Source organism: Heptranchias perlo, unplaced genomic scaffold (assembly GCF_035084215.1).
Source record: "Heptranchias perlo isolate sHepPer1 unplaced genomic scaffold, sHepPer1.hap1 HAP1_SCAFFOLD_1384, whole genome shotgun sequence".
NCBI classification, from domain to species: Eukaryota; Metazoa; Chordata; class Chondrichthyes; order Hexanchiformes; family Hexanchidae; genus Heptranchias; species Heptranchias perlo.
The window spans coordinates 24,060-40,331 of NW_027138629.1; the positions used below are offsets into that span (position 1 = coordinate 24,060).

At 43.9% G+C, this 16,272-nt stretch overlaps 1 protein-coding gene across 1 annotated transcript in view; it reads right to left on the minus strand.

Moving 5' to 3' along the window:
* LOC137308771 (phosphofurin acidic cluster sorting protein 2-like) overlaps positions 1 to 15,232 on the minus strand; it is a gene marked incomplete at both ends in the record, with an annotated part of 35,307 nt that extends 20,075 nt beyond the window's left edge. Inside the window, 5 exons of the mRNA XM_067977274.1 lie at positions 291 to 426; positions 4,176 to 4,300; positions 5,249 to 5,323; positions 8,692 to 8,785; positions 15,075 to 15,232. Of these exons, the coding sequence (XP_067833375.1) occupies positions 291 to 426; positions 4,176 to 4,300; positions 5,249 to 5,323; positions 8,692 to 8,785; positions 15,075 to 15,232 (588 nt within the window). The remainder of the gene's footprint in view (positions 1 to 290; positions 427 to 4,175; positions 4,301 to 5,248; positions 5,324 to 8,691; positions 8,786 to 15,074) is intronic.
* Positions 15,233 to 16,272: the final 1,040 nt, after the last annotated feature.

Below are 16,272 nucleotides of genomic sequence, written 5' to 3' on the forward strand. Positions count from 1 at the left end.
ACAAACAAACTTGTGACTGGGGAACAGAGGAAGGAAACAAAAGGTAAAAAGACAAGCAAAATACAGACATTTCTGGCTTCAGAGGACGGGGAAAAGTCTGAAGGAAATAAAGTGCCGGCTACAAAATGCAACTTAAAAAGGTGGATTTTTTTTTCTTTTAATGTCAAAACGGAAGATTTTTTTTTTGGAGAAGCTTAGTGTTTTGAATTCTGTCCTCAATGTTTCTCAGGTAGAAGCGAATTGACCCTTTGTTGCAGCTGTGCCTGGGCCTTCATGGTGCTGCTGCCTACCTGCAGATGCTGCCGTGGCTCCGGGGAGCGCTCGTTATCCAAGCTATTTGCCCGCTCGTTCTGCTGCCTTGCAGGCTGCCGTTCTTTCAGGGACGTGCTTCTGCCGCGGCGTCCCGCCTGCTTCCCTTCGGACCTACTGAACACGAGGTTACAAAAAAACAAACAGATCAGGAGCACCGCTCGGACAGCGGACGCTGGAGCGCACAGGCTCACGCCAAGAGCGCAGGTCCGTGTGGGGCGCGTTTAACAGCTCAGGCCTGTGAGCTGAATGAGGTTTGTTTCCACGGAGCTGTTCTATGGTAACTGTTCTAAGTTCTCGAAGCTATCAGACAAACTTAGCATTTTGGGTTTTTATTTGGAGTGGGGGGGAAAGAATACCAAATTGCATCATAGAGCTATGCAGCAAGAAGCAACTGTGACAAGAACCAGGTGTCTCATGCAAATTAACCCTAGTGGTTACTGGGAGTTTAAAAATCAAAAGCAAGAGAATAATAATTTGTATATACATAGTGTAGCAAAATGTTTCTAAGAGTTTCATAGGAAGGAAGATAGAAACAGAAGTAGGCCATTCAGCCCCTTGAGCCTACTCCGCCATTCAATTAGATCATGGCGGATCTGTATTAGGGTTAGGGTTTACCTGCCTTGCTTCTGTAACCCTTAATACCCTTACCGAACAAAAATCTACCAATCTCAGTTTTGAAATTTTCAACTGACCCCCAGCCTCAACAGCTTTTTGGGGGAGAGTTCCAAATTTCCACCTGCGTGTGAAGAAGTGCTTCCTGACATCGCTCCTGAACAGCCTAACTTTAATTTTAAGGTTATGCCCCCTTGTTCTAGATTCCCCCACCATAGCATATAGTTTCTCTCTATCTATCCTATCAACTCCTTTAATCATCTTAAACACCTCAATTAGATCACCTTGTATTCCCTTGAGTATAGAAGATTATAAGCCTAGTCTATGCAACCTGTTTCACAGAAACTAATATAATTAGACTCCGAACAGTGACGGAAGAGGGGTTCAAGGGTGGTAACTGAAGCGAAGGTCAAAATAGTAGGTTTTGAGAAGGCTTCTGGAGGAGGACAGGGAGATTGCAAGGCAGAGAGCTTTAGGGAGAGTCTTCCGGAGTGTAGGGCGAGGTGACAGAAGGCGGAGCGGAGGGGGTTGAGGAAAGGGCTGGGTGCAAAGGAGGCCAAAGTCAGAAAAGGAGACAGAAGCTGAACCTTCCTTTGGACCGCTGCTGGTTCAGGAGGTGACCATTAATCAACACGTGAATATGAGTACATGGGACAGATGCCCAGGTGACAAGAGTCCAAAAGAGGGAGCAGTGGTGTGTGAAGATTCACTGCGGATATTTTGCACAGGCCTATTGGATTGTTGAGGCACAGCTGGTGCAGCTCAAGTGCTCCTGGAATGAACATGAAGGTCTGGTCCACGTGGTTTTTAAATAATCCAACTGTTGTCCTGCTGATGCAGTGTTTTATTTAAATCACTCCAGTTTGTACACAAGGCAGCTCATGACAGGGCACATGACCTCCAAGTGTAACTACACGGCCGACTCCTCTCGAAGTGAGAGACGCTGGATGCTATAAATCGTAGAGGATAACTTGCGCTTCCCCCCCACACCCCCCAAAAATTATTCAAAGATGGAGGAGGGGCAGTATTACACAGAGACACTGAAAAGGAAGTCACTTTGCAAGGGGCTCAGGAACAGTGAAGTCAATTAAACAGTTTGAAGTGCGGAACAGGGGTTAAATTGAAAATGCGAAATAGCTTCTCTGCTGCACTATAGCGCTTGTGAGCACATATGTGCAAACAGTTTCAGGTGTAGGGGTGTGCGTGTGCGTGCGCGCAGGTATTACACACAGATACATTCTTCTTACACCATTTAATTCAATTTGGGGGTTAGGGTGTGGATTACATATGGGACATATTGTAATTGAAGGTTTACGATATACACACTCTGAAAATGACCTTTGAGCACAAAAAAAGGAATTGCCCATGTCAGGTGAACAGCTCAGTTGGTAACACTCTTACCACTGAGTCAGGGGGTTGTGGGTTCAAGTCCCACTCCAGAGACTTGAGCACGTAATCTAGGCTGACACTCCAGTGCAGTGCTGAGGGAGTGCTGCACTGTCAGAGGTGCCGTTTTTCGAATGAGACGTTAAACCAAGGCCCCATCTGCCCTCTCAGGTGGACGTAAAAGATCCCATGGCACTATTACGAAGAAGAGCAGGGGAGTTCTCCCCAGTGTCCTGGCCAATATTTATCCCTCAACCTACATCACTAACATAGGTTATCCAATCATTATCACATTGCTGTTTGTGGGAGCTTGCTGTGCGCAAATTGACTGCCATGTTTCCTACATTACAACAGTGACTACACTTCAAAAGTACTTCATTGGTTGTAATGCGCTTTGGGAAGTTCTGCGGTTGTGAAAGGTGCTATATAAATGCATGTCTTTCTTCCTTTACCCTTTCCATTCACAGCAGAGTCCAGCAACAGAGTAATACAAATTTATTACTTATTGCTGGCTGTAGTGCACAGTGTTAAAGTTATGTGCTATTTAAGGATTTTTCAAGCTGCACAGAATGTACATTACAGACCGGGATACAAAAGGGTCACTTCAGATACATTATTCCTGAGAGGCATCTCTTGACATCTTTCTGCTTAGGTATTCTATTTAGTTTGATCTGCTTGATACCTTTGTCGGGAACAGACAGGTTGAGAAGTGTCTGAACTTTCCTGTAAGTGGTAGCTGTATTTGAGTGCACAAACATCTTATATAACTGACAAGCTGCAAATAACTCACCAGCTGATGTACTTATGAGAATTACAGTTTGTAATGTTTAGTGTTCTGATTTTTTTTTTAAAAAGGATTTTGAATGGTGTACCTGTGTGACTTTCTGTCAGTCAGCGGTCAGTCTGAGGTCAGCAGAGATACTGAGCTAATCTGAGATTCTGTGATATATCTTGTCAAGAAAGAAGTAAGTAACTGTTTCAAGGGTTAATTTTCTGCTGAGGGTTAGCTTAGGCAAAGTATCTTTGTTGTTTTGATATTTTGAGAATTTTAAAGTTTGTAATTACTGCTAATAAACTGTTTGTACAGAGTACTGTTCATATACCTGTTTAATGCTAAATAAATGTGTCTGTTGTTTTATGGCCTATGGGTTTGGATTGTCAGTGTGTATGTTCTTCTGCCTCCTTAAGTCAGGTAGATTATGTGGTGACACGAGATATATTCTAGTAAACTGAGAGCACAGTGACAAGGGTGCTCTGTTCAACCCCTGGGCTTGCTACATTTGCCTCGTGATTGGGTAGCTAAAGAAACACTCTGGATTGCAGGGGATGCAAGGCCTGTTTGTGGGAATGGTGCGTGTCACTGAGCTAAAGAAAAATATTCAGTGTAACAACTCAAAAATGTAACATCCAAGTCCTTCTACTCTGTGGCATAGAAAGAAGAAATAACTTGCATTTATATAGTACCTTTTACGACTTCAGGACGTCCCAAAGCCAATGAAGTACTTCTGAAGTGTAGTTACTGTTATCATGTTGCAATGAGATAATGACCTGATAACCTGTTTTAGTGATGTTGGCTGAGGGATAAATATTGGCCAGGACACCAGGGAGAACTCCCCTGCTCTTCTTCGAATAGTGCCATGGGTTCTTTTACATCCACCTAAGGGGGCAGATGATACCTTGGTTTAACGTCTCATCCAAAAGAACCCCCTCACGACTGCAATGGAGTATCAGCCTAGATTTTCTGCTCAAGTGGGACTTCAACCCACAATCTTCTGACTTAGCGGTGAGAGTGCTACCACTGAGCCAGGGCTGACACGTGATTTATATTTTTATGCTAATATAATCCTCTACAGAACAAGGCTTACCTAGTAGAAGGAATAATCAAAGACTCTGTCTTAGTGATTTTTCCACTGGGCGGAAGCTTTTCTAGGAAAGTGTCTGCATTGATACCATCAGATGACGCTGCCGCCTCTTCCTGTTGAATTTGATCCTTATGGGGAACGAAAACAGAAGAAAAACATGGTTTAAAAATAGCATGCACTGCAGGCCAAGTTCTCTTTGAGCGATGCATGCTCCATCTGCTTTGTGCTTTGGTCTTTATATTACCCAAGCAAGGGACTGCATTCACAGTCAGCATTCAGTGGTCTCTGCTCCTCCATTTCCCCACCAGACAAAAATTTCCAGCTTATGACCCATGGTCTCAGCTGTTCATGCAGAGGATTACTTAGGTAGTTCAGGCCTGTATTTCAAATTCAGGCAACTTGATTTCTGATTCTCAATATTTAACTGGATAAAATCTGAACAGCTGAATTGAATGACCAATATTTCATATACCTCCTACACACTAAGATGCTACAAAGTGTAAGATCTGTACCAGTGACAGACAGATTTCAATATTACACATAAATAATAAATACTGAGTTATGAATCATAGGCTTGAATCTAATTGAGGGGTTCAGATGGTTTATATATGGAATAAAGGATACATGTGAGTAAATTACAGGCTGGAATCTAATTGAGAGGTTCAGAAGTTTTATGAGAATGGCTGACTCCAGCTGGTTCCACACCTGATCTGACCCCTGACCCCTTCTTGCCTCCAGTCCTCCACACCCTGTGCTTTCACAACGAGATCCATCTGTACAGTGTGTACCTCTAAGTTTTCCCTCCCAATCTCACTGTTCTGTTCCTCCACAATTTCCCCTTCACTTCTAATCCTTCCTTAATGGGTCTGTGAGATAGAACTCCCCTTCCACATATTTTTCTCAGCTCATCTCTGGGCTCAAAGTTTCTTTTCTCATCCGATACCTACCTCATACCCCAAGACCATCCAATGTTGACATCACCACCCATTCTCACTTGTCCCTTGCACTCCACCTCCAGGCTACCTGTGGTGCAGTGCTTCAGTGAGTTTCTTGCAATACACATACATAATACTCACAACTGACAGTGTATCAGAAATGCTGTCTATCTGAAATTTGCTCGCAGAGTTCTTGAGCTTTTCAGGTGCATCTATCTGTTTGAAGCAAAAGAGGAACAGGTTACAGTCAGTGAGTGGACAACAGCCTGTGATAGGACAGTCGTGGAGATCAGCAGCTTGGTGGGGGGGGGGGGTGGGGGGGGGGGGGGGCGGCGGGGTGAAGACAGGACCCCCAAGCCGCAGCCTGCAGAGAGTTTGATGGGCTCCAGCCATCTCAACCATTTTAGGCCTGGGGAATAGTCATTGGTTACTCAAGTCACTCCTGCTGGAAAGTGCACGTGGGCAGGATTGGCCTCGGCTGGCCGGTTGGATTGTTTGCCGATACTCACTGTCTGGGTTCACACATGAAGAGCGGACACTCGCATAAGGTACCTGGATGCAGTTGGGGGTCTATGAAATCGCACCTCAACATGATTCAGTGCATTCAGGAGAGGAGGGGAGAAATATGGAGCTGAAAAAAAGAGGAAAATCACAGAATTTTACGGTACAGGAGGTAGTCATTGGGCCAATGCGCCAGTGCCAAATCTGAAAGAGCTATCCACTTGGTCCCATTCCTTCTCCCCATATACTTTTAAGTTTTTCCTGTTCAAATATTTATCCAGGGCCCTTTTAAAAGCTGTTATGGATTCTGCTTCCTCCATTATTTCTGGCAGGGCATTCCCCCTACATGGAAAAAACTCTAACATCCCTATTTGTTTTTTTTGCCCCCAACCAGTGGAAATAGTTTTCCCCTATTTCCCTTATCAAAAACCCTTATAATTTTGATCACCTGTCAGATTTTCTCTTAACCTTTGATCTAATGAAGAGAGCTTCAATTTGTCTAGTTTCTCCTCATAATTAAAGCCTCTCATTCATGGTATCATCTTAGCACATTTCTTCTGTGCCTTCTTCATAACCTTGGCATTCTTCCTAAAATAGTGCCCAAAACTGCACCCAATATTCTAATTGCAGCTTAACCAACGATCCGGATATGTTTAGCATTGCCTTTGTCCCATTTATAAAACCTACGATCCATATACTTCTTTAAAAATTTAGAACGACTTTATCTAATTGCGTTCCCACTTTTAAAGACCTGTTTATCTCAACCCCTACCCCCTCCAGATCTCTCTGCTCCTTTTAAACTTTTGCCATATAGTGCTTACTGTTCCTCCTAAAATGTGTCACTTCACATTTCTTCACCTTAAATTTAATCTGATCTCCAGCTATTCAACCTACAAACCTGTGTCCTCCCGATTTCTTTACAGTCCTCTGCACAGTGAAGTACGCTCCCTACTTTTGTATCCTCTGTAAATTGTACCCCCTACACCTCAAGTCTAGAAGTCTAAGCACCTTGGGACGTTTTACTGCATTAAAGACGCCATATAAATGCAAGTTGTTGTTGAAGATCATTTATAACAATGGTGCCAATGTTGACCCCAAGGGACACCACTGTTCACATCCCCTTTTTGCAACTACTCCATGATATCCCTCACACTAGCACCATTTGGGACCCTTAGCTGTGACTAAAAAAGTGTCTCATGTATTCTGCTGACTAAGGAATTCCCTGTTAACATTGCATTTCTATAATTCACGTCCCCATCTTTGACAATCATTAGATCTACAGAGCTGTGATTGTTTTTATTTGTTCATGGGATGTGGGCGTGGCTGGCAAGGCCAGCATTTATTGCCCATCCCTAATTGCCTTTGAGAAGTTGGTGATGAGCCGCCTTCTTGCTTACGGTTGCCAAAAACCTGTGTCAATTCAACTCTCATGGGTATCCTGCACTGCCCCTCGTCTCCTCTTCCTGCTACAAGGGATGGGCAGGACTTTCTGGTCAGTGTCTGATGTTTTGTAACAGGATCGCTTATATTACACATATGCTCAGAGCACTGTCCGAAATGGAGTGTTAAATTTGTATCTGGTATAGGAACAGGAGTAGGCCATTCAGCCCCTTGAGCCTGTTCTGCAATTCAATTAGATCGTAGCTGATCCGTATCTTAACTCCATCTTACTCACCTTCGTTCCATAACCCTTATTACCCTTGCCTAACAAAAATCCATCAATCTCAGTTTTGAAATTTTCAATTGTCCCCCAACCTCAAAAGCTTTTTAAGGAGAGAAGAGTTCCAGATTTCCACTACCCTTTTTGCGAAGAAGTGCTTTCTCTCATCACCCCTGTACGGCCTAGCCCTAATTTTAAGGTTATGCCCCCTTGTTCTGGACTCTCCACTAGAGGAAATAGTGAAGTGCTTCCTGATTTCATTCCTAAATGGCCTAGCTCTAATTTTAAGATTACGTCCCCTCATTCTGGATTCCCCAATTTTAGAATATTACAGTACCCTGTCTATTCAATAGATCCAGAGGAATTATCAATGAACTCTAATGCCATGATGCCCACTTCTTGTGGGAAGCTGTTGCAAAGATCATTAACAGTGGTCAACAGCAACATCTGGTGGCAGATAGCAAGCACTGCAATACACATTTAAACCCAGCAGTGTTCCCACCAATCTGGTTTCAGATGACCAGAGAGTTCAGCTTTTGAGTGGAATGTCTGAAAACTTCTATAATGTAAATTGGACACCAAAAGTCTGATTTAATAAAAAGATAAAAGCCCATTTTTAACCACTTAATTATGCCTCTTATAATTTAGAAGGATTAGTGAGTTTTCATCAGCAGGAAAGCCTTCCTCTCAACCCTTGGTTGCTCCTTTCCCCATGTCCGGGTTGGACTTGGAGAAAGTGGCACCCTTAACTGTGCATTGACTAAGATCCTTATTCTTGTCTTCAAAGCCTTGCAGTCTCCTCCAGCCACACACCAATACGTAGAATCTTGCAGCACTGAAGGAGGCCATTTAGTCCATCACGCCTGTGTTGGCTATTTGAAAGAGCTATCCAATTAGTCCCACTCCCCCGCTCTTTCCCCGTATCCCTCCAAGTATGTATCCAATTCCCTTTTGAAAGTTACTGTTGAATCTGCTTCCGCCACCGTTTTAAGCAGCGCGTTCCAGATCATAACATGCAACCTCTGCTCTTCCAACATCATTTGCCCGTACTCTCCGTTCAACCATCAGTGGCCACTCTTCCACCCAAGGTACCTCTGCCCTTTAGAAACGTGTACCCAGGTCCCTAAATCTTGCCACTTCCCTATCAAAAGCCTCCTAAAACCCCTCTCTTCAAACATGTTTTCATTCTTCCAACTCTGGTTGCGCCTCTTTCCCTCATGTTGGGTTTTCCGTCTCTCCTTCCACCCTGTAAATTATGTCCTCCCAGATGTGAGGAGCGCTACAGAAAGTTCTTCTTGAAGATGCAGAAACACTACCAATTAATTTTTGACCCTGTTTGAGTGGTGAAAGCGTTTTACCCCCCAGTCAGGAGCACCATTTAAAACTGCCGTAGCTTGCGTTCAAAACAAAGCTTCTGCCTTACGGGACTGGGTGGCTCTTTGGTCTGGCTCCTCAAGCTGTGGATGCTGCCGATTTCAGTCTGAGAGCTGGAGTGCGACAAGCCTTCAAAATAGGGTCTGCAAAGCAATATTCACAATCAGAGGGTCAGACACTGGATAAAGCCAGTGAGGAATTTACAACGCAACTCCAATAACTTACAGACACAGTGCATTCAAAATCTCTCAGGTGCTTAATCAGATTTACCATATAAAGGCCAATGAACCATAACTTTTGCTGGAATTTCTTTTAACGCTCTTAAATTGCGAATGGGTTCGAAATGTTGACTGCCTGATTCACATCTTGAAATTGGTTAGAACGGGTGTGGTTTGCGAGCTACATGGTGTTCTGCAGTGGCTCCTTCCCTTTGCATTCAGATTTCCTGCAGTGCAGCTGTTACAAATGGATAGCCATGTGGTGAAGGATAGAATACTACAGCCTGGTCTTTTGTTGTTTACTAGCCTTTATTCACAAAGATTCCCCATACACACACCCCCATACCCGAGATAAGCTCTCCTATCACAAGAGAGCCCCCAATTGATACCCATCACCTGAATACAATTAACACTCATTGATATAAATCATACAATTAACACAGCCCCCCCTCTCTGAGTAGCTGTGCTGGGCTGGCGGTTTGGCAGCCACAGCAGTTGCACGAGCTGTCCCGGAGGTGGCAGTAGGAAGTGGGAAGCAGCATTCAGTGAGAAGCATTGAACGAGTGCGGCAGAGAGTAGTGGGGAGCACAGTGCATTGACGTACGCAGTAAAACATAATTCCCTGGCAAATATTATTGGAAAGGACATTTTTATTGAGTATAATTTGAATAGTAATTTTAGTGCAGAATTGAAATTTTGAGGAACATAGAAGTGATGTTGGTTGAGAGATAAACGTTGGCCAAGGCATTGGGAAGAACTTCCCTGCTTTCTTCGAATTGTGCCGTAGGATCTTCTACATCCACCTGAGCAGGAAGACGGCATCTCTGACAATACAGCACTCATGTGTCAGCCTTGATTATGCGCTGGATTGGGGCTTGAACCCGTGACCTTACGAGGCGGATTTACAGATATATTCTGGAGGACCTTAGATGGGAAGCAGGCATGGCAAGGGTCAAATAACCCATGATCAAGCACCAAAGGGCAGAATGGATGTGAATGAACTTGCCCTTTTGTGGAAGTACTGACAGAAAGAGGCACTGACGTCACAGTTGATCAGGGAACACTGTAGGCACCGACCATGGCAGTCAGTGACATAAATGATTTTTCTGCACTCAACTCAGCCTTTGGAACGAAAGGATAGATCATAGAAAATTTACAGCACAGAAGGAGGCCATTCGGCCCACCGTGTCTGCGCCGGCTGAGAAACGAGCCACCAGCCTAATCCCACTTTCCCGCATTTGGTCCGTAGCCCTGCAGGTCACAGCTCTTCAGGTGCATATCCAGATATTTTTTTTAAATGAGTTGAGGGTTTCTGCCTCTACCACCCTCTCAGGCAGTGAGTTCCAGACTCCCACCACCCTCTGGGTGAAATTGTTTCCCTCATTTCCGCTCTAACCCTTCTACCAATCACTTTAAATCTATGCCCCCTGGTTATTGACCCCTCCGCTAAGGGAAATAGGTCCTTCCTATCCACTCTATCTAGGCCTCTCATAATTTTGTACACCTCAATCAAATCACCCCTCAGCCTCCTCTGTTCCAAGGAAAACAACCCCAGCCTATCCAATCTGTCATCGTAGCTAAAATTCTCCAGTCCTGGCAACATCCTCTGTACCCTCTCTAGTGCAATCACATCCTTGCTGTAATGTGGTGACCAGGACTGTGCGCAGTACACAAGCTGTGGCCTAACTAGTGTTTATACAGTTCCAGCATAACATCCCTGCTTTCATATTCTATGCCTCAGCTAATAAAGGAAAGCATTCCATTTGCCTTCTTAACCACCTTATCTACCTGTCCTGCTACCTTCAGGGATCTGTGGACATGCACTCCAAGGTTCCTCACTTCCTCGGCACCTCTCAGTATCCTCCCATTTATTGTGTACTCCCTTGCCTTGTTTGCTCTCCCCAAATGCATTACCTTACACTTCTCCGGATTGAGCTCCATTTGTCACTTTTCTGCCCATCTGACCAGTCCATTGATATCTTCCTGCAGTCTACAACTTTCCTCCTCACTATCAACTACACAGCCTATTTTTGTATCATCCACAAATTTCTTAATCATGCCCCTAAGTTTAAGTCCAAATTGTTAATGTGCACCATAAAAAGCAAAGGACCTAGTACTGAGCCCTGCGGCACCCCACTGGAAACAGCCTTCCAGTTAAAAAAACACCCGTCGACCATTACCCTTTGCTTCCTGCCACTGAGCCAATTTTGGATCCAATTTGCCACTTTCCCTTGGATCCCATGGGCCTTTACTTTTTTGTCCAATCTGCCATGTGGGACTTTGTCAAAAGCCTTGCTGAAATCCATGTCGACGACATCAATCGCGCTACCCTCATCGATCCTCCTTGTCAACTCCTCGAAAAATTCAATCAAGTTAGTCAGACATGACCTCCCCTTAACAAATCCATGCTGACTGTCCTTGATTAGTCCGTGCCTTTCTAAGTGACAGTTTATCCTGTCCCTCAGAATTGAATCCAATAATTTGCCCACCACCAAGGTTAGGCTGACTGGCCTGTAATTACTCGGTCCATCCTTCACTCCCTTTTTAAACAACAGTACAATGTTAGCAGTCCTCCAATCCCCCGGCACTACGCATGTATTCAGAGAGGATTGGAAAATGATTGTTAAAGCCTCCACTATTTCCTCCCTGACATCCTTAGAATCATAGAAGTTTACAACATGGAAACAGGCCCTTCGGCCCAACATGTCCATGTTGCCCAGTTTATACCACTAAGCTAGTCCCAATTGCCTGCACTTGGCCCATATCCCTCTATACCCATCTTACCCATGTAACTGTCCAAATGCTTTTTAAAAGACAAAATTGTACCCGCCTCTACTACTGCCTCTGGCAGCTCGTTCCAGACACTCACCACCCTTTGAGTGAAAAAGTTGCCCCTCTGGACCCTTTTGTATCTCTCCCCTCTCACCTTAAATCTATGCCCCCTCGTTATAGACTCCCCTACCTTTGGGAAAAGATTTTGACTATCTACCTTATCTATGCCCCTCATTATTTTATAGACTTCTATAAGATCACCCCTTAACCTCCTACTCTCCAGGGAAAAAAGTCTCAGTCTATCCAACCTCTCCCTATAAGTCAAACCATCAAGTCCCGGTAGCATCCTAGTAAATCTTTTCTGCACTCTTTCTAGTTTAATAATATCCTTTCTATAATAGGGTGACCAGAACTGTACACAGTATTCCAAGTGTGGCCTTACTAATGTCTTGTACAACTTCAACAAGACATCCCAACTCCTGTATTCAATGTTCTGACCAATGAAACCAAGCATGCTGAATGCCTTCTTCACCACCCTATCCACCTGTGATTCCACTTTCAAGGAGCTATGAACCTGTACTCCTAGATCTCTTTGTTCTATAACTCTCCCCAACGCCCTACCATTAACGGAGTAGGTCCTGGCCCGATTTGATCTACCAAAATGCATTTATCTAAATTAAACTCCATCTGCCATTCATCGGCCCACTGGCCCAATTTATCAAGATCCCGTTGCAATCCTAGATAACCTTCTTCACTGTCCACAATGCCACCAATCTTGGTGTCATCTGCAAACTTACTAACCATGCCTCCTAAATTCTCATCCAAATCATTAATATAAATAACAAATAACAGCGGACCCAGCACCGATCCCTGAGGCACACCGCTGGTCACAGGCCTCCAGTTTGAAAAACAACCCTCTACAACCACCCTCTGTCTTCTGTCGTCAATCCAATTTTGTATCCAATTGGCTACCTCACTTTGGATCCCGTGAGATTTAACCTTATGTAACAACCTACCATGCGGTACCTTGTCAAAGGCTTTGCTAAAGTCCATGTAGACCACGTCTACTGCACAGTCCTCATCTATCTTCTTGGTTACCCCTTCAAAAAACTCAATCAAATTCGTGAGACATGATTTTCCTCTCTCAAAACCATGCTGACTGTTCCTAATCAGTCCCTGTCTCTCCAAATGCCTGTAGATCCTGTCTCTCAGAATACCCTCTAACAACTTACCCACTACAGATGTCAGGCTCACCGGTCTGTAGTTCCCAGGCAATAGCCTGGGTTACATTTCTTCCGGCCCTGGTGATTTACCCACTTTCAAAGATGCTAATCCCCTTAATACTTCCTCTGTCACTAGGTTTATCCCATCCAATATTTCACACTCCTCCTCCTCAACTTCAATCCCTGCATAATCCCTCTCCTTTGTGAAGACAGATTCAAAGTATTCATTAAGAACCATACCCACATCTTCCACCTCCACACATAGTTTACCTTTTTGGTCTCTAATAGGCCCTACTCTTTCCTTAGTTAGCCTCTTGCTCTTAATGTATTTATAAAACATCTTTGGGTTTTCTTTGATTTTACCTGCTAATATTTTTTCATGCCCTCTCTTTGCTTTCCTAATTTCCTTTTTAACTTCATCCCTGCACTTTGTATACTCCTCTAAGCTTTCCATAGTATTGAGTTCCCGGTGTCTATCATAGGCTTTCTTTTTCTGCCTTATCTTACCCTGAATGCTTCTTGACATCCAGGGGGCTCTAGATTAGGCAGCCCCACACCCCCCTCCCTTTCTCTTTGTGGGAACATGTTTACCCTGAACCCCTTGAATCACCCCTTTGAATGTCTCCCACTGTCCTGACACTGATTTACCTTCAAGTAGCTGTTTCCAGTTTACTTCTGCTAAATCACTTCTCAGTTTAATAAAATTGGCCTTTCCCCAATTGAAAACTTTAACTCCTGCTCTGTCTTTGTCCTTTTCCATAACTATGCTAAAACTAACTGTATTATGATCACTACCACCAAAAAGCTCTCCCAATGCTACTTCTTCCACCTGCCCCTCTTCATTTCCTAGAACTAAATCCAGAACTGCCACTCCCTCTCATTGGGCTTGCTATATACTGGCTAAAAAAAATTCTCCTGCATGCAATTTAAGATGTAAATGATGGGAGAAAAAGAACTGGAGAGGGGCACTTTAGGCAGGCAATCTGTACACATTCCAGTCCATCAACCTAAAAGTACGCAGTGGGTTCAGGGTAAACATGTTCCCACAAAGAAAAAGGGAAGGGCTGTCAAATCTGGAGCCCCTGGATGTCAAGAAGCACTCAGTGTAAGAGGCGTAATCCTGTGCTTTCTCATCGATTTACTTTATCCTACAGTACATAGAAGCCAACAAACAACTTTTTAATTCACTGCTGTAACCAGTCTTCAAAATGGCAATTTTCAAGGCTTGAGATTTTCACGGGATAAATGGACAGAATCTCAGAATACTATGCCTGTAACACTAATAAACACCCTGGAAAATCCTAAGAAATAAAATGGAATTACATTTGTTCAGTCACCACAAGCCGATAGGCCCATATTTAACAGATGGAATTCGATCCACAAACACCAGTGAATATCCCAGAATTCCGTGTAACAAAAGCAGATTTTGAGGGAACTGTTTGGTGCACTGGCCTTTCACCTCTGGGACCTGGGTTCAAATCCAGCCTAGATTAATGGGATGAAAGTCTCCTACTCTGCTGGCTGCAAGAGTCCCATGTGAAATGAGTTTGGGCTGTCTCAATCCAGCTTCTGAAAAGCAACTGTCCTGAATTGAACAGTGATTGACGATCCCACTCAAGAGGCTACAGGATGGCTGGTGCGGGACTGGGGGAAAAAAATGACACACTGGTGTAAGTAGGCGGTATTCACCTGAGGTTGGGAGTAAAGGGTGCTTTACTATGTCTGCATCTAGCTGTGCTATACCTGACTTAATGCCTACTCTGGGCACCTGAAGTGGGAAGAATTCAATTCTTGAATACTATAATCCCTCAGGTTGATGGGCAAAACATTTATTTTTTAAAAATTTGATTTAATTAGCTACTTTATATCAGTGATCCTGATAATTTTATAGCCTTGTGTCAGTGGTAGCGCACTCGCCTCGGAGTCAGAAGGTCGTGGGTTCAAGTCCCACTTCAGAGACTTGAGCACAAAATTTCAGCCGACACTCCAGTGCAGTACTGAGGTTGTAAAAGGCACTATATAAATGCAAGTTCTTTCTATTAAATTATCTTTTTAAACAAGCACATTCAAAATGGGAATGTTGTGCATCTGATTAATCAAGAGACAATACTTTCTATAACAAAGCTCAGACCCAACCCTAATGAAACGACTAACTACTTATAATCCGCAGGTAGGGTAACAGGGTAAAGCATCAATGTGCGGCAAATGCCCTCCCGTACTTGAGCTTTGGTTTTGGAGTGCTGAGGACACTGTCGTCATCGTCCATGTCAGGGCCGCTGTCGCTAGGATTCTCCACATCCAAGCTGTCGTACAGCAGGTCCAGGTCCTCCTCCACCTCCTGCACGTTGTCCGTGGGGTCCTGCTCAGAGTCGAGGACCTACAACCAAGTCACACAAAGTTTTTATTAGTGCCTCCCTAGCAACCATTCACAATTTTCTCTCAACGCTATAATCCCTCAGCTTGATGATCACAAAAAAAATCATTTAAAGAAAGAATTTGACGTATTCAGTCACTCATAGTGGTCCTGATAATTCTGCATGTAAATTGTTTTTTTTTTTTTTTTACACGGGAATGCTGTGTATCGAATTAGTTAAGAGACAACATCTTTCAGTTTTCTATAACAAAGCTTTGACCCAACCCTAGTGAAGCAATGAAAAATGCAGATGCCAGAGCTCCTCCGATGGCCAAGCGCGTTTTTCCAGTGAGTAACCAACCTATACAGGCCTCGAAGGTTCCAACTTTGATCGCTAGTCTGTATTGAGTTGGCTGATCTCAGGCAGCATGGCAATATGGCATTATAACTGGCTTCAGCATCTTTACATAGAATTATATCGAATGTACAGCACAGAATCAGGCCATTCAGCCCAACTGGTCAATGCCAGTGTTTATGCTCCACATGAGCCTTTGGGTTAAGGAGATCAAAATCAACTAAAATTACGTAGAAATTATCCTTAATCCTTTACATTTAATCTTCTGGCTCCTGATCACAATGGAGCAACCCATGCTGGAGAAGCAAGTCTGGATATTGGGCAAGGACATGATTGGGTTCAGCTGTGGTAGGATACCTTGATGACAATCACGGTCAAGACTCACACAATGATAATTTGGGAGAGTCACCAGAAGATAACAGACGACCGTAGAATCATAACTTAGCGAGCAGTCAACAACTTCAGGAACGAAAGGAAGAAAACCAGAGGATAAAGTTCCATTCCTAGTCTACGTCGAGTCAGCTGATCTCAGCCAGGGTTGTGAAAATACCAGGCAAGTAGTTTTAGCACCCATGGGTTACAAAAAATGGAAGGAATCAATCAGGGCTCCAACTCTCGCACACTAACAAGTGACTTTTGCTGGAATGTGTGTTGTCATCAAATGAGGACAGGAATGGACTGGTCTTGCCTTTCCCCTCTCCCCCCCCCA